This window comes from Neovison vison, chromosome 1 (genome assembly GCF_020171115.1).
Source record: "Neovison vison isolate M4711 chromosome 1, ASM_NN_V1, whole genome shotgun sequence".
Taxonomy (NCBI): domain Eukaryota; kingdom Metazoa; phylum Chordata; class Mammalia; order Carnivora; family Mustelidae; genus Neogale; species Neogale vison.
The window spans coordinates 12,935,361-12,955,067 of NC_058091.1; the positions used below are offsets into that span (position 1 = coordinate 12,935,361).

General features: G+C 37.0%; 1 protein-coding gene across 2 annotated transcripts in view; it reads right to left on the bottom strand.

Annotated features, from left to right (window-relative positions):
• Window positions 1-3,082: 3,082 nt before the first annotated feature.
• The window catches only part of OPRM1 (opioid receptor mu 1), a 69,815-nt gene continuing 53,190 nt past the window's right edge, over window positions 3,083-19,707 (bottom strand). The window contains exon 4 of one of the 2 annotated variants that reach the window (XM_044243620.1): window positions 3,083-3,159. In XM_044243620.1, the coding sequence (XP_044099555.1) occupies window positions 3,121-3,159 (39 nt within the window). In that variant the 3' untranslated portion in view covers window positions 3,083-3,120. Of the gene's footprint in view, window positions 3,160-19,178; window positions 19,224-19,707 lie in introns of those variants that run through there. The other variant, XM_044243630.1, reaches the window with a different exon arrangement.

The window sequence follows — 19,707 nt, forward strand, 5'->3', positions numbered from 1 at the left end:
AAAAGTACCTTGTTACAGGATGCACTTTCAGTCCACCCTCAATCCACTGTTCATAACCCTAAAACCTCAGTATCAATGATCCTTACATTTGTAACTCAAGTGTCTAGGACACAATAATATTAGGTAAATCAGATTGAACTTGACTTATGTACTGACTCCTTAAAAAAACCCAACACATTACATGACAAGAGCTTGAATATTTGCCACATACCGCGGCGCACTAAGCTTTTGCCATTTGGTTTTGCTTACTTTTGAACAGCTAGCAATATACATACTTCCTCATGGTTTTAGTTTGATCTCAGTGGTGAACAATGACTGGGTTGAAATTATTATTAATTAAATTCAACTGCCTCCTGGCTAAATGCCACAAAGCTAGACCCTTTAATTGGCTTGTCACTTTAGGCTCTAATGTCCCAATGGCAGTGGTCTTAAATATAATCTGAAGGCTGTATTCTGTCACTATGATCCTGAAGCATCTTCTACCAGGGAAAGTACAGTGGTTAGGCCAAGGCAAGGACAAAGCACTGATGAAGGTTGGTGTTTGTTCCCATCTCTCCCCTCATTGAAGAAATATGGCTCATGAGAAAAGAAATATGTTGAAAATGTAGGCAAAAATCTTGGTGCTTTTGTAATGGCAGCAAGGATTCCTGAAGACACCCATTTCCTATTCGTGGATATTTCTAAGAAAAGGATCGTATTTGTGGCTGTAAATGCACAGCTATAGTAGGGGCATGTGTGGTTCACAGAGAAGCTGAGAAGTTAAGGCTACTATGCCTTACCCTTAGTTTACATCAATAGTTTGCTTCACTGGAAGAAGGCCAAACCAGAAGAAATCCTATCTGTAAGGATGGGAAGGTGAAATGAGAAGGAAGAACAAAGCAGAATATTATATTTTCTTTATATACAGATTTCATAAGGAACTTTAGCTTAACCAACTGAATCAGGGCTGACACTTCCCCATTTGCCATGGAATATCAAGGCAGTTCTAGTAAATTTTGTGACAAGCGTTTTGAATGAAAAACATTGAAAAGCATATTTATTATTCATTTCAGAATGTTTTAACTGAGAGCTGGTCATTAGGCAGAAATGATTGTTGAGAAACAGCCTTATGAGCGGAAAGCTGTGCTACATCATCTCTCAAGAGAACTGATGTTATTACAGCCCATTAAAAGGAAGAATTTTCCTCCCAAGTAACTTACATACAGATATTTCATTCTCCTTCATTGTGTTTCATTTGAATTATCCTTTTACTTGTGGAAGCTCTAATAGTGTCTATATGCATATATGTATTTATACATAAATGCATTTATTTAACAATCTAAAACTTTTTAAGGCTCTGGTTTAAATTACTTTGATCAGAAAAAATAAAAATAATACATATCATTTCTGGGACATAATATTTGAGAAACAGAGATTATTAGAGGCAAATGTAAGACTTCAATATTCAAGATTCAAGATAAAATATTATCTTTTTTTTTTTCTTTTTCTTCTTATCCAATGGATACATGTGTTGGGTCCACATAATGACAGCTAGCTAGATCTGAGACAGTAAATTTAGCTATTCTGGTCCAAGATGTCTTGGATATTTGATCTGGATGCCCAGTACATATTTGTGTCTTATTATATTGAGGAACAGATATAACTTTTAATATTGAGTCTACTGGAAGCTTGTAGACTTAGAAATACTTTTTTATAAGGGAAATTGGCAACCTGTCATATACTATATCTTCATAGATAACTATAATGTACATGACTCATTTAATCAATCCAGACAAAAGTTCAAAGTGGAGGGCTTTTTTTTTTTTTTTTTTTCGCATAGGCCATCTGACTTGACTGTCTATATAGATCAAATAAAAATGGGTGATTGCCAACTTTGCCAACTCTCTACTGTATTTTATACCAAAGAAAACCAGTCAAAGAGGAGAATTGTCTTACAGAAATTGCTTAGAAGACTGACATTTTACAAAGGAAATCTTGACATTTAACAAAGATCAAAAAGACCAACATATTGGTGATGACATTATATAAACACAATCTTCAGGAAAATATTCTTGGGTCACTGTTAATATTTCAGGTCCAAGTAACTCTACAGGATTGAAAAGAAGATTAACCATTTTTATCTATGATAATTTGAGTTTTTCTGTTTTGAGATTAAGCTTATTGGATATAAATTTTTAAAAAGGCTTAGACGTCTTTTATCACAGAATTAAAAAAAAATAAGATAATATACAAAAGGAGCATGCAGTATGGAGAAACTACTGAGAAATGAAGAATAAGTACATTTTAAAGCTTGACTTCCTCCCCAGATGAAGTGATGAGCTCATTGATCCACAATTACCTTTTATGAATAGTTTGATAAAAGAAGGGATCCTCACAGTCAAAATTAGGGAGCAAACAACTGAAAGCCTAAGAATGGACAATCTCCCATGAACTCTTGGGAAGTACCTGAAATGCACAAGAGTCAACCTTTCTGCAGCTGACACACTGTTGTGTTTCAGATAACATTTCATGCTAATTACTTCCTCAAAATTATGGAGCTAGGTAGGAGATGTTATTCTTTAGAAGAACACAAAACAAAGAAACAAAGGTGGAAATGATGTCTTAACCAATATTAAGGTTAATATTAAAGGTAAAAGATAGAAGAAAGTATTCCTTACAGAAGACTAGATAAAGTCTTGAGCTTTCCACACAAGTTCCTTTGATCAGAGGTAACACTTACTTTAGATGTCACCATGCTAAATTTAACAACTGATGGGTTGTGTTTCATGAGGTCATAAATATTTGCTTCAAAACAAAATAATACACACAGAAGGACCATCTTCTATGATGACCTCAGTTCACATACCATGGTGCGTTTTGGTCCCATTGGACATCTTCCTCATGGTTATGTACACAAGCCGGACTTTTAAGTGTGGTATGGTCTTTCCTTCCCATCAACCGACTTAATTGAGATGTCTCCTTCACATGTGTAGAGTGGAGTGCTCAGAAGATCGAGTTTTGATGACTCAGGAGCAGGCACTTTCCTGAAACTAGAGGCTCCCACAGTTTCTTGCAGTGACCTGCTTCCACATAGATGGTGGCTTCTAAGCTCAGTGAGGGTCTGAATGGCATGAGACCCACCTAGGGTAATGGAGCAGTTTCTGCTTCCAGATTTTCTAGCTGAAAGAGGAAAGAGCAAAGATAGTGAGCATTTCAAATTGGGTTGCAGTGCACATTTATCAGGCATCTTCTGTGGATCAGAACTGTCCTGAGGGCCCTCAGTATACTTTCACTTGTAACCTTCAGAGCTTTTCCTAAATGTCAAGACATTAATTAATCCCTTGGGTCATTATGAATAATCTCTTGGATCATTATGAGTATGCTATTGCATTTGTACACATTAATGAATGAGAATTATACACTAGTCATCAAAGAGATATTATTGATATTGGTTTCCTTGAAAAAATACATTTTGAATCCAAATCCCTTATCTTCCTCTGTTCTTGACTCTCTTTCTCCTTCTTTATCCTCAAATTATTCATGACTTGACAAAAATTTCAAAAGCATAGCAGTGTCTCTTTTTGCAATACCTTTCATGTTCTTCATTTCTAGATGAAGACATTTTTATTTTTCATTCAGTTCTCAAAATTAATGGATTTTTTTTTTTTTTCTGAAGCAACCAATTTGAAGTTCAGGGACTTTTGCCATCCCCACTTCCACTATAAAGCTGGCATATACATTGAGCAATAACATGACATTTGCTCACACACATAAAAACGTGGTTTGGTATTTTCATATATGGGAAGATATTTGTGGCAAAGAAATACATTTTGTATTTACCAATCTCTGCTGTCATTGTTAATATATTCTTTGGTGAGAAGGAAAGGAGGTGTTTATAGAGTCAGTATAAAGGGAGGGTTTTTCCTTTAACTTTATTTTAGTAAATTTCACACTTCAGAAAAAGTGCAAGAATGAGAATAGCGTAAAGAACATTTGTGTACACTTTACCCAGACTCACCTGCTATTAACATTTTATCCCATTTGTTTAATCATTTGCTTTCTGTTCTTTTTTTTTCTCTTCTTCTACACACACACACGCATGCACACACACTATCTCTCTGAACTATTTGATACTCAGTTGGCTTTTTGTCACTACAGATTTCAATATATATTTCCTAAGAATGAGGAATAGAAAGATCAGAATCGTCATTTGGAGAGGCAGTCTACCATGAACCCTGGGTTTCCTGCACATCCTTGCTGACTGTGCCAAACTGCAAGGCTTAACCTTCCTCTGGCCTGGAACAGTTTCTGCAGGTGGTCACATAAGCAATTAGGTAGGCCAAGGTGACCACAGCATTGATCACTGTGTGAAGTGCCTGTTCCTAGGGAGGTTTGTTTATTGCTTGCCCTCAAAAGGGCTGGGACTTTAGCTCTGGGTTCCTTAACTGTGACACAACCCATTGTGTGTGCAGCCACCGTCAGGTCCCATGCCCAGTGGGATTTGGGGATAGAAGAGGCACTGCTATGCTAAATTTTCTGCTGCTGTTGTGCTGCGAGTACTAAACTGTTGACTTTGGTCGACATTTGACCCCTAAATAGTTGTGGCAAAACAACCCGCTTGCTTGCTTGCTTGGTTTACTCCTTTGGAATCTGGTTACTTCTAGCCATCTTCTAAGAGGTTCTTCCCAAACTGGCACCATGAGCAGGATGTCAAGATAGACAATGACTTTTTGGAAGAGAAAAGGCAAGGATTCATGGACTGGGTTTGGGAATATGATGAAAGTCCTTAAGTCCTTGGAATGTGGTAGGAAATGTGCTACAGAAAGAGTCATCCACTCCTGTCCTCGCTATTGATGAACATGACACAAGTCAATAGATGGGGGCTGAGTGATGAGGAATAAAGTCTAACCAATTGCCCAAATGGTGCCATGATTGTTGCTTGCTCTCCTATGGACACGGAGGCTAAGAGAACTCTCTGAGCCCCACAAGGGAAGAGAGCACAACTTCACCAGTTTTAAGTCAAGACTAGAAACAACTAGAGGTCAAATGCCTCTAGAATGACTACTAAGACATAGATCCATAATGAGAGGGAAAAGAGAGATATCCAGGAGTGCTTAGATCAATAGGTCGAGGAACTGTTAGACATGTGACTGATGAAGGAGTTAGGGAGGTTATAGTCTTAATAAATAAGGAGAATTTCTTGAGGCCAATAAAATCCCATGAAACCCTATGGAGAAACCTACTCAAAGGCTGAGGCTGCTCTAGACTTGTTCTATCCTGAATAGAAAGACAGTTTGATTATGATCCCACATCCAGAGAATGACTGGTTCACTTTTAAGATTATCCCCTTCCCTACAAGGTGGTAGCATTCTACTACTTTTTTTGGTGGGAAACCTTGTGTTAGAAGCTGTGCTTGCTAAGCACCATTAGACACCCACAATAAAGATAGAACTCTCTAAACCAGACATTCTCTGCAGTCTAAGACAAAGGCCAAGATGGGACCATCCAATGTCCTCCAAAATATAAGGCAATGCAATATGCCTCTTAACCTGGGGGATTGCAAAGTAGAGGCAGATGGGATAATCACCAAAAAAATGCAGTCTACATATAAGACTATGACAGTCCCCAATGGGGCAGTTAGTAGATCATTACAAATAAAAATCTGTGTGCCTCCATAGAACCAGGTTCTTTTGTGAAGACTAATCTCCCTCTAATGAGGAGCTAGGAAGCCATGTGGCTGTCTTAGGGAAAATATCTCCTTTGGAACCCCTATTGCCTGACCCCCATTTCTGTATTATACTTTGAAAACCTTTAAAGATAAGGGATGAGGTAAGGTATTTTCATTTCCAGCAGGGATCAGAGGCCTCATGTCCTTAGAAGGTCAGAATGGGGTAGGGGAGAAAGGTAAGGGGGGGCGAGCACACACACACACACACACACATAATATGTATGTGTGTATATATGTGTGTGTGTGTGTGTGTGTGTGTGTGTGTGCGCACGCGTATATATATATATATATATATATAAATATCTGTGCCTGAAAGACTAACATGCTAGGTTCTCTTGAGAGGTGAGGACTACACATTCAATTAGCCAGATTTGAAACAGAATAAAATGAGAAAAGTAGTGACTGTTTGGATCCTTATCATGCACCATTTTTGTTGCTCCCAAGATTGAATGCATAATTGGCATTGATAATTTACATGCTTGTTCTGTGTAGGCCCATAAGGTCCAAGGGAGATGTTCCTGATATGGAAGAGCCTCTTGTGGGTGGGTGATGAGGGAGATGCATGCACAACAGATCACACCTCCACTTCAGTTTCCCTTCCATGGTCTAGAAAAGACCCAATTTAGAATTCCAGGAGAAGGAGAGGAAATCACAGTTTAAATGTAATACTGCTTATGAAAAACACCATATCTTAATATAATAGTTCTGTGTCCCTGGACACAGGGACACAGAAGTCGATCTGGAGGCTTATGTAGGATAATTGGCAACTGAATTCAGCTGGTGCTTCTACATCCTGGCTACTCCAGCCATTGTGACTATGACTGAAGCAATTGCCCATAATGGCACCTGCTATGCTATCCTGGACTTTGGTCATGTCTTTTTCTCAACTGCTTTAGCCCCTAGAAGATCCAAATCCCTCACCTGGCTGAGCCCTCGGAACATACTGGGCTGCAGTAGTAATACTTGAACCTTCCTGCTATTTGCCACTAATAGGTAGGTTGACACACAGAACAAACCCTCTCTTTTTGTTGGTGACATGGTCCTACCACATCGATGATATTATCTTGATAAGCCCTAATAAAGTTAGCAGATGGTAACTCATATAAAGGCCCAGGAAAGCTTGTTAACAGCTTGTTAATCAGAATTAACATTCTGATAAGATCCAGGGACCAATCATCCAAATCAAAGTTTTGGGAGCAATGTGGGCTACAACTCAGAAGCGGATTATGAAGACAGTAAAGAGAAGAGAACTATGGCTCTCTGCTTTCAGAAGGCAATCTCACAGTTGCACCATTCAGACATTGGAGATAATATGTACCTTATCAATGTATGTATTTGTTGAGTCTGAAAGTTAATCAGAGAATCTGACAAATTTGACTGAGGGCCTAAGCAGCCCATAACCCTGGAGGTTGTTCCAACATCCCAGCCCTTGGGCCCTTTAAAGCTCCATAGGAGGAGGCAGCCTCCATGGGGAAAGCCTCTGCATGCCTCCTTGGTACTATTACCTACTTGAGTTGGGGAAGGAACTCCTTAAACGTTTGAGGTGCTGAGAGAGGGAAATAATGAACCCTTTCTTTGTCTCCAAATAGTAGCTCCACAACCTGGCAAAATAATCACATGGTTCATTGAGACAAGAAGCATCTCTGACTGACAACTTGACCAACTTCCGAGTAGGTCTATGTGTTGTGGGGTAAGGAAAACTCATCAGTGTTTGGCAGGCCCTGAGTGACTCTATTGTGTCTAATGCTATCAAAGAAAACTCCTAAATGTGAAGCCCCTTGCCCATGTCCAAATGCACAGATAGATGTGGTCTTGTTTTAGTCAGGGTCATACCAATTAATTTGCTTTTCCTGACACCTGGGTGCTCTTAGGTTATGCCAGGCATGGCTTTCAAGGCTGTAATTACTTGATGACCCTGCCCATGTGGATTATCCAGATTAACGTAATAATGATCCAAAACAAATTTATCTAAACTAAAGTAACCCATCCCATCAGTTATATGTTTGTAAGTGGAGAGAATGGGCCACAGGATTTCTCTCTACTGGGCATGGTGGGGGCTGTTGGTTAACTCTTCTTTGTCTCCTGCAATTATTGGCAATGATACCATTCCTTGGATCACTTCCCTTTGTTAGGTCCCCAGATAAAGAGGGCTGTCCAATGCTGTCTGACCTGAGGGATACGTAGATTCCTGTTTTCATGTAGCAGTGTGAAAATTGTCCCCCACCATCCAAATCCACATCGTAGAGACAGTCAAGAACATATCCTTTATTTTAGCTACCATAGCCAATGAAATGGAACAAGCCATGAGAGGTCAGCAGATCAGGCTAAACTCTCTGATTGTAAAGGGATCATTGATTGACCTTAGACTACGTTCTTGTTGATATGATTGAATTAATTTGTTGTGTTTGAATTAATATTAACACTGGTGGTACAGCTTATACATACTCTAAGAAAGAAAGCTAAATGGTTATCAGAAATAAGATCTATTAGCCCTCTTTGGGACTTACTCAGTTGAATATAGATCCTAGAGTGATTACTGAGGTTAATACTATAGATTAACCTCATCCTGGGATATGATTCTATGGATAATAAGTCTAATCAATTATAGATTGAAATAAATAGAACAGATTTGGGTTCTAGCCCTTATCAGTAGGTTGAATCCAAATTGCTATAGGCGGCATCTGAAAATTGAGTTCAGCCAAAAATATGTTGAGCTTACAGGTGAGTTATTGGGAAGGATAGTTCTCCAGGCACCCTTACACATTCTTGCTGAGTGAGTTGTGTTGCAAGGTCTATCTTCTGACTCTGAGTTCTTCCTATGGTCACAAAGTCAATTAAGAACTTTTGCTGCCTGACTGTGTGAGCACCACAGCATGGCCATTTTGTGATTGTTGGCTTCTAGGAAAGAGGATTGGTTTGCTTACTCCTTGCTACAAAAGGTGCTGAACTCCTAGCTCTGGGCTCTTCAGCTGGGTGCAATCCACTGTACGCATACAGACAATCTGGGCCCATTGTGTTGTACCATGGGACACGGGGACAGGGAACCAGGGCTCCCACGCTGATGCTCCTGCAGTCTGCAGTACCATGAGTAGTAAATTGTTTTCTCTGGTCCACTGAATCACACTGTATATTTTTGGTACCCATGGAGTGGTGCCAAAACTGCTTGATTGTCGAGATACCTCCTTTGGAAACCTCTAACTCCTTTCTATTTCCTGAGTCTAGGTTTCTTTCCCAACATGACCATACATACACATTTCAGTAAGTTTGACATTTGGCATTGATACACTATTTTAATCTACCATCAGTTTTCCAATTTTGTCAAAAGTTTTTCGAACTGTTATTTTTTTCCAGGAAGTCAACTAACAAATCCTCTTGGGCTATTTTTTTAGCTTATTTTGAACAATAAATATTTGTAAAGTTTTTAGATTAAACTGAAGCTGATTTGAGGCATTTTTACTCTCTATCCACACAATGATTGGAATGGGTTTCTTACTTCTTTTTTTTTTTTTTTTAAGATTTTATTTATTTATTTGACAGACAGAGATCACAAGTAGGCAGAGAGGCAGGTGGAGAGAGAGGAGGATGCAGGCTTCCTGCTGAGCAGAAAGCCTGATGCGGGGCTCGATCCCAGGACCCTGGGATCATGACCTGAGCCGAAGGCAGAGGCCTTAACCCACTGAGCCACCCAGGCACCCCTGGGTTTCTTACTTCTGAAGGGAATTTAAAAGATTGTTATTTTGTCTTTTGTTAACCAATGTCATCATTCTATGGATGGAAACAGAGGTGTTGAGAGGTAAAGTGACATGCCTGAGTACTGGTCAAAGAAAGATAGTTCGATATTCTTATTTTTGGTTTTTTTTGCAGCCACTTTTTCTACTTTTGTTTTCTCTTCCCTATTTGTGATGCATCCAAAGTTGCAAATTAAACCAATAACAGAGTTGGGTACTTTTGAAGCTGATCAGAGTTCCAGCCAGCAATAGGCTTCAAAATTTCATTACTATAGAATCATAAAAACAAAGCCACACAAAATACCTAAAGTTGATGCCTAATAGACAAAACTCTCCATTTACCTCAATGATATAGAACTCATCCTTTTTTTCTAAGCTCCCTTGCCTAAATAGACATATTGAGATCTAGAGTATGACACGTGGTCAAACTTCGGTAAAGGAGAATTCAAGGAGAAGTGAAATAATCTGGTAGTTCCAAAGGATCCTGACTCACTGTGTCATATGCTTCCTCCTGCTCTTAATGTGTGTTTATTTTGTTCAATATAATAAATCTTTTTTCTTATGAAAAGAAGCTTTGGTGGTTACTTTTGTTGTTCACTAGGAGAAACTAGTCTCCAGTGTCTAAATAGGGTGATCAGTCAAAGCCAGAAAGGAGCCCTAATTTGTTGTCAGATAAAAGAGATCGGGGATGTCTTGCTTGGGAAGATCTCTTATGCAAAGACTGGCATGGGATGCCAAGCTCACTTGGCTGGTTATTGGCAGCCTGGCACCAGAGCCTAGGCTTCTAGTCTTGTGTTCTTTCACAAGAAAGACTGTAATTATTCAACTTCTTTGGAATGTATCTCACTGTTGAGTATAGATGATTTTTAAAAGAAACCTATTTTCCTCAAAGTCATTTTATTTAAAACAGAAGAATGTACCGATTATGAGACTTATTCTTAGCAATGTGTGGTTTAAATCAGTGAAAACATATCCCAAAGCTACATAGACATTTTTCCCCTTTAGGATTGTAACCAGAAAGTGGCAAATTTCAAAACAAAGCAAAACAAAAGTGAAAACCAAACAAAACACAACCTGTTCGATTTCAAACTGAAGCAAGTTTCAGTATCTTGTTTGTATTTAGGCCATACATTTTAAATGAGTGAGACTAAGAGCTCAATGATCAATTTTAGAATCCTGGTTAATACCTGGGATAAAAGGATGTTGCCATTTATTCTAGTAAGACATTGAAGTTTGAAAATATTTGTGCCTAACTAGCACTTATGGTCTATAGTGGGCTTTGAAACTGCTTGGTGAAAACTCCATTCTGTGAGATGTTAGAAGACATCCTTTGAAACACTGAGCCTGTGTTCAGGTAAGTTTGAGAGCCTTAGCTTAAAAAGCAAAATGCAAATATTTATATATACATATACACACATATGTATACATATATATACACATATGTATATACATGTGTATATATATACACACATGTATTTAATATATATAATACATATATTAAAAGAAATCTATTTTTACTATATATGAAGTAAATGCGGCACATACACACACACACATGCACAGCAGGGTTTTTCAAAGCCTTTACAATGCTAATACACAGTACTAGTCCCCATGACCAAAATAAGACATGCAACATTTCTGAAAATTTGTGTAAAGAGCTATTTTCTCATGGAACTTCTATTAACATTTCACTGTAGTAGTGTGCTGTAAGATCCTTATAGAAAGTCATTTGTTCTGATTCCTTAGACACCAAATCTTAGCACCCAAATTCTGACCACATTCTCTTCCATGGAGGCAAAATGCTGGTGCTTGAACATTCAAGGCCTCCAGTGACAAAGAAATCTTTGTATCTCAAGTCTTAGAAAAGTCTTTCTTTGGTTGCATTACAATCCCTTTCCCTGTAGCTTCTACCTGTTGGCTTTAATTGGAGTTGTACTGCATAAGTCCAATTCCCTCTTCACATCCATTCAAGTATACAAAGAGAACACTCTTGTCCTCTCCGAGTTTCCTATTTCTCAGGTAACCATGTGCAGTTACTTCAACCATTTGTTATCCTGAAGAATTTTAACTTTTTTCACCTTCTTAGTTGCTCGTTTCTGGACATGTTCTCATTTGCGTACTTCATTCCTGAAGAATGTGGTATATTAGAGTAAAGATAATGTGTCTTAAGCTCTAGATACTAGACTTCTGTTGATATGATTATCTATCATTGCAGTAGTTGAGATGGCCTATATCATATTGCTGATCCATGAAATAAAATCTATGACATTTTTTCTGCTATCACTCACATTCTGTGTGTCTATAGATGGATTTCTGGAGTAAAAATTTTCTCTTGTAACTACTCTAGCTGTTGTTTTTGCTTACTCTTCTAGTATGTTTGTTCCCTTATACTAGCATCTAGGTTATTCAGCATTCCTCCATTGGTTGGGACTCCTAAGATGGGAATCTGCCAAAGCTTATAAACCTATCTCATTATACCATTATATCCAGATCATAATTCAACATATTATAACATTATTAAAAACTGCAAGAGCTGGTCAAATCTCTTGCTAGAAACACTACTGACACTATGTTTGCTTGATTTCTGTATCGTCTAAGAAAACAAGATTCCTTTTACCATAATTCTTAGAGAGCTTATCTTGCCTCCTACAGGTTATTGCTTCCTTTCTAAGTGTTCTCAAAATATATTTTAATAATTTGTTCTAAGTCCTAAAAAATTTAGTGCAAAGCTAAATATTCAGTGAGGGTTTTTGGTTGCTGCAAAGTTGTCATTAAAACTGTGACTCTGTTTCTTTCCCCTAGTTTTCCAGGAAAGTCGCCCATTCTTCTTTGCTTCTGAGGTTATGATTTATCTTTCATTAACAAATTATGTTTCATTTACAAATTCTCTTAATGTTTTGCAATATTCAGGAGGCCTGACCTTATTCTGAGTATCCTACTATCCTTTAACAGTATCTTCACACTTACTGTCCTTTAATTCTTTCTAAAAATGTTTTAGGCTGAAGATTTTTTTTTTTCTGAGAGAGAAGCTTGAAAATAAAATAAGGGTTGAAGAATTGTGCTTTCCTCTTGCTTTTCATTAATACTGAGTCTTAAACTTTGCAATGTTAGCAGTGCAGAAGGAAAGTTTCTTTTGAGAAATCAGTGTGGTATCTTTCAGGATGCCTGGGATCTAACTCCTATTTTGGGGCACTGCTTTAAAGACATCACAACTAATTTCTTCATCATTTAAATGTGGTTGTCACGTTAGATCAATAGTTCTCAACTGATTCCTCCCCTCTCCCTGCCACACCCCTGCCACCCCATACCAGGGGACATTTGGCAATGTCTGGAGACATTTTGGCTGTCACAACTAGGGGTGGGTGGCTACTGCTTGCATCTAACGGATAGAGGACTGTGGCGCTGCTAAACAGTGCAATGTACATTCCCCCGAAGCAAGAATTAACCAGCTCAAAATGTTACCAGTACCAAGGTTGAGAAGCCTTGGCTAGGACCAAACTTATGATTCCTTTTGTCACCATTCTTTTATTCCTTTTTAATTTCCCTTAAAAGAGCTGTAATTCAGTTTCTTGGGGAAAAGAGAAGAAAGGAGATGAAAAGTATAAAGCCTTATTGACTGGCTTAGAATAATAATGCTAGCCAGTTTCTTGGCAAAGTATGTGGACTACGGTATATTACATTCCATGAAAACTAAGTGCTAGCTACTACAATTATCATCATTTTCACAGATGTATCCATTGAAACTGGAGAGTTTCAGGACCTGGTCAGTGGTAGAATCTAAATAAATAAACGTACCACCTAAACTTTTATTTTTATTTTATATTGTTTTTATTTTATATTCTACCTATATATATATATTTATTTTATATTATACCTGCTTTTGTTATCTAATTATAAAATGTTCCCTTACCTGCTGAAATTTTTATATAAATTTACAGATACCAGAGTATATAAATACAAATTAGCCTGACTTTTTCTTTAGTCATAAAAGCTTTCCTAAATTCTATTTGAAAACCAGATACTTGAAAAGATTCTCACTATCAACTTTTAAATATTTGAAAAAAAAAAGGCACAAAATTTATAAAAGTGTGTATCTGGCCTATACTCATTTGTAGGATAAGGCAGTTTGTATTGGATGATCTCTAGTGTTATTTTTCTAGTTATAATCACCTAGGAACTGTGAATATTTTGCATATGCTTGATAAGTCCATTTGTCTTAATGGGATTTAGATGTTGATATTTATTTATAGTGTAGTAATTTGAGAGTCTACTTGTCCCACTGAATTTCTGAAATAACCAGAAAAAATTTCAGTTGTTAAAGTATATGGCAGCCACATTGCAAGCTTCCATCTCTCTGCAGCATGGTAAGGTTCTTCGAGTGACATGTGTCTCTTCTATTTCCCAAGGGCAATTCAAAAAAAGCGTTTTTTAGGTTGATGTTTTGAATTTGAATGAACCCATGTATAATTATATTTGGGGATTTTTGAATATAAAGACAATTTGGCTAACATGATAGAGGAAAAAAAAGAACGGTAAGAGTGAAATATTCTTGCTAAATTGGTAAATTATAATATGGATTAAATAAGTGATCATATTATCAAATATGATCTTTCTTGAGTAAAATATTCTTATTTCTTTTCCATAGCCTTTGCTTTCTTGTTTTTTGATCAGATGTCTTAGAGGTAAATATCTCATCACAAAAAGAAAAAGTTAGGGAGCCTGGGTGGCTCAGTGGGTTAAGCTATTGCCTTCGGCTCGGATCATGATCTCAGGGTCCAGGGATCGAGCCCCGCATTGGGCTCTCTGCTTAGCAGGGAGCATGCTTCCTCCTCTCTCTCTCTGCCTGCCTCTCTGCCTCCTTGTGATCTCTCTCTGTCAAATAAATAAATAAAATCTTAAAAAAAAAAAAGAAAAGGTTATGCATTTGTTATGCTTTAAGGGACTTAGGCATACCATTTTGGAATTCTGGATCGTTTCTTTATCTATCTCTTTTGACTTTTATGAAGATTTGATAATGTATGTAGAAAAAAAGGGAAACAACCAAGTAGGACTGGATAGATTTCCTAGATTTCTGGTGTCCCTAGGATTCCTGGTATCTGTACGGAAAACAAAAGAATGTGGCTGATTTCAAACACAAAATGTGCTATTTTCCTCCCTCCCTCGCTCCCTCCCTTCCTTTCTTCCCCCCTTCTTTCCTTATAAATCCTATGCTTTATAGACAAATGACATGAATTATTTTTCTCAATATTCATTCTTGGACTGACTGAGCCATTATTTTAAATCACAATGAAACTTTCAGCTTATATTTATTTAATATTTGATAATTACAGGGAACTAATTTATCAGGCTAATTACTTATTTGTATGTATTCCTAGTAAGTTTAGTTGTTATGTAAAGAAAAAGTAGTTCATTTTCTTTTATTCACAAGCAATAAAACAATAACATTAAATTATACTTAATCTTACCTCCCACCCAGATATGATTAGTAAAATAATATTTATGGGTATTTGTTCCTTCAGCATTCATCACTGGTAATGCAGAAGATCAAACTCATGACATCTTGAGATCTGGCATTATAATCTTTTGGATATGTATCATGAAAACCATTCATGTTTTGAAAAAGTACTATTAAAACTATTTAGCATTCAAAATAAATCTTGTTAGTAGCCTCCTCTTATCCACTTTCTACTTACTTCAATGCCAGGAACTCCATTATATAAGAAAGAAATTTCTTAGTGTAAAGGGAGAAGGGCAACAAAAGTTGTGACCCTAGGTTCTTGACTTCCATGGAAACAATAATTAGAAAAGAAAAATCAAGACATGCATTGTTTTAGAAACTTGTAGTCCTCACAAAGTAACCCCCAAAATGAATTGGCATTTGTAAAATTGTAGCAATTTGCAAATACTTATTGCAACCTACCAAAAGATACAGCAATCAGAATGACATTCAAAAGTTAATGACTGGTTTGTGATAGGTCATCTTCATTCAGTTTGTTTGGTTTGAAGAAAAAAATGCAAAAGCAAAAAAAAAAATAGTATGTAACTGTATTTCAAATTCATAGAGGTAAAAGGAAGAGTAAATGTGTTGTAGAAAGTTAAAAGAGCAAAATATCCACCTTTCATATTTAATCCCAAACTATATAGATAGCAACTAAAGATTGACATGTTTCAAAACACTAAATTTTCCATGATAAATGATTATGAAATAGCAATTCACCACTTAAGGCCAGCTGAATAAGTAACACCTCATTTAAAGTTAGTTTTTTAAAAATGAATATATTGCTCTATTTTATCAGTTAGTTACATCAGTTGAAAAAACAAGCACAGGAAAATACTGCAGTAATTATATTAGTTAATCTAATATTTGAAACTTAACCTCCCTGAAAGATGTGAACATTCATTCAAGAAGAACACTAGCTAATTCGTGCATCAAGGTATACTGTATGGTTCTGATATGCAGAATAATCATCTGGTTCAATCCTCTCATGCTCAAGTTGAGAAAACTGAGCTCCTATAAGATGAAGGGCTTTGTTCCATCGCATGTTGGACAGGCAAAACACGACCACTGGAACATTCACCTGACTCCCTGTCCTGGTCTCTTCTGGTACCATCACCCACCAAGCTGCCTTTTCTAGTAGGATAAACACGATTTATGAAAATACTAAGTGAAACTCTCTCACATAATGAAAAATTCTACCTGTGGAAATGCAAATGGTATCACTCAGTGATACTTAATATCTTCAAAATTCCCTTAATATTCTTAAAGTTCCCTTAAAATAAGGGAGCTCATATATTCATAACCCAAATCCTTATTATTAAATTTCTAATTTCCCAAGCTATTCATTAATCTATTTGGATGTTTATCTTTATACACAGATACACAGATAGCTACAAATACATCTAAACAAGCCTACATAAAGACCTTAAGGGATTTGAATCATTAGTATGTAAATACTAAAATTTAGTTCTAAGAGCTACCATTGAGAAGAATGACAACCAGTCTGGTAGGGCAGTAGGGTATATAGATTAAAATCAAATTCAACTGGATTCATTCCTCACAGTTCCTTTTGTAACTATGACCTTGGGCAGGTGAATTCTTTAAACACTAGTTTCCTCAACTATAGAGATAAAGATCCCTACATAATGAGGCTAAATAAGATATACTGAGCACAAACTGGGCAGTAAGTGTTATTCTAATAGTCTTAAAACCAAATATTTTCTATGAATAAACTTATTTTTTAATTAAACAATATTTTCTCCTCTCAGATTATGGCTGAGTTATACAAACACGACATTCTTATTGTTATTTATTAAAGATATTATTCATTTAAAATCTAAATACATTCTAGGGCTACACACACATAAAGAGGCACTCCAATATCATGCACATGTGCATACACATGCACACACACACACGTAACTGGATCCATTTTCTTTTTAAACCCTAGAATTGAAAGAATAGCCATTTTGGTTTTATTCACAAAATATGCATTAATGTGATCAAGCTCTGTAATTTTGTGAGCTATTCCCATTTGGGGCTTTTGTGATGGAATTGAAATGCTTTTCCTTCTCAAATTATCTCTCCACAGATGTTTTATAAAAAAAAAAATCAAGATGTAGTTTTTGAGAATGATGTGGTTGGTTTAAAAAATTAGGCTTCTGCTTTTAGTTTAGCTGGGGATAATATAGTTTTGTAGTTAATACTATTGCAAAGCATCTCCTAATTTCTGGACATGTGACTTGCATTAAAATGTCAAGAAAATGCTTTAAAAACAGTAACCAGGGGTCTTAGGGCTGGACTTGCCATATTAATTAGAAGAAGTTGGCAAGAGGTACCATAATATTAGGTTTATCAATGTTATATCACTATAGCCTATAAAACTCACTGATAGAAAACTAAGGCTTTGTCCAACTATAGCTCTATAGCTACACTGTTTTGCTAAACACAAGACTCATTTGGTAGAAAAATTCTTGCTAACCACCTTGACTAAAATGGTAGCCAGGTTAGACAAAACAGTAACTTTAGCAGTATTTGGATAAAGTTACAATTTAAATCATTTTTCAGTTTCATGTTTCATTCAAAATTCAGATACCTGTTCCCTACCTTGACCTTGACCCAGTGAACCAGATTTTCTTAGAGAAGTGTCTCAGAACTTATACTCTTAATAAGGTTTGAGAACTTATTGTTGAGACCATGGAATAATATTTGGGCACAAAGTGGCATTGTTGAAGAAAGCAGAGGAAAGCTTTGGATTAATATTAGAAGCCCCGGGTTCTGCCTCTTACTGGTGGTTTGATCTTTATGATCATTGAGCCTCCCTGGGCATTCAGTTTTTCATGTTTACCCATCAGGTTTGTTGTAGGAAGCTAAGATGATAGTGCACTTTTTAATCTGTATGCTGTGATTCTAACGTAAGATAGCATTATTATGATGGTTATGGTTAGTGCAAACTCTTTAAATAATAATCCAACTTGTTTCCTTTCCCATATCATGTTAAACATTAAAGGACATAGTCTAGGTATCACAACAGAAATGCATTATGGAATGCAGTCGGGGTGGGAAGCCAACCAGTGAGGGCGGGTTGCAGGGGCCAGCGTCTCAGGTCTGAGCTGATCTGAATTGATCTGAGCAAATGGGGGATGAGGTCTGAAGCAAGGTGGAGTCCAGAAAAACTGTCGACTGGTACACATACAGAGAAATTAAATTGCATGGATAGCAGATGCAAAATGAATGTCTTTGCCTAAGTCTATCTAATAAAAATCTAGAAGCCATAAAGACAGCAAGCTGAACATAAATCAGGCATGGAGTTTTACAGCTGGAGAAGGAGTCTGAGCCCTGGAATTCACAGAAGGACATGAGGACATTTTTTTATTTTACTTTTTTATACTTAGTCAAGGCAAGACCTCTTTAGGGCACTGAATCCAGTTTGTGGCCGGCTTATCAATTGCACTTGTTAGAAATAAAATTAGAAGACAAGCACAGATGTAACAATTTTTTTTTTTTTTGAAAGTAGAGCTTTTGATCAGAGCACTAGAGAAAAGAAAAGGAAGAACCCCTCCCATGAATATTTTCCAGTTACTGAAGGGTTAGCCTGGAATAACGTCAGAGTGTTATGCAAGCATTGGGGTTATCCATCAGTTGCTTAAGAAAGAGGTCATTCTCACCACCCTCCATATCTCCTGAAATATCATGAACCCTCTCATCATTCATTCATTCAACAGATATTTTTGGAGTAGTTTTTGAACGTGTCAGACATTGCTGTAGGTAGCTGCTGGAGGAAGAAGAAAGTGCAAGGCAGATGTGGTTCATGGCTTCAAGAAGCTAAGCCGTCCAGGGCAGCATGTGCCTACTGTAAGTAGGTACTCCTTTGCAATGTAACTGCAGCTACTACCATCAGGAGGTAAGGTCTGTTTTGCCACACCTTGAACCTAGAACCTGGAGCTACCATGAGGACAGCAGGGCTAATGTGTCACCCCCTTGGCTGAGCCTGGCTAAGACTGCAAGAACATTCTAGGCCAGTCCGGCTCAAACTACTGATCTACGGAAATGCAAACTACATAAGCAGCTATGTTTTGGAATGATTTGTTAGGTAGCAAAGGCTGACCGCGTCACCCTTAACTATGTAAAAATGATGCAAAGTTTATTTGGGGCACAGAATTTTCTCACACAGCTTATGAAATTACCTTGATAACTGCCAACTCTTCATTTTGCGCTGTAGGGACATGGTCTCAGTGTACAGTTGTCAGAATACAGACACCCTGGGAAGGTTTGATATTGGATCTCTGATCTGCAGAATATGAAGTTGACTAATGTGCTTGAAACGTGACATATAGAGTATAATCTATTTCTTGGAGAAAATACAAATATGTAGGCGAGACATAAACATCTACAACAGTACCAAGTCCAAACAAGCAGTCAAAAAGTTCATGCAAATCCAATTAGCTTTGCTTTGCAACATAATGGGTCATGGTGTCAAAACAAAAACAGGAATGAACAAAAAACCCAAAAACCTATCTGTCAGTTTCTGAATTTGTCTGACTAGCCAACTATGTCCTATAGACATGGCCATAAAGTGTCTGATTTTTCCTTCAAATAATTTAATTATTTTGATATATTATTGAAACTATCACCAAAGGCTTATGTATCGTTGTGTATAAGTCCCTGTGTAACTGTTGCGATTCTCATGATGACACATCAGTGGAGATGAGTGAAAGAGAACTTTGCTTTATCTTAATTTTCAAGTATGTCAGAGTGTCTTTTCCTCTTTTCCT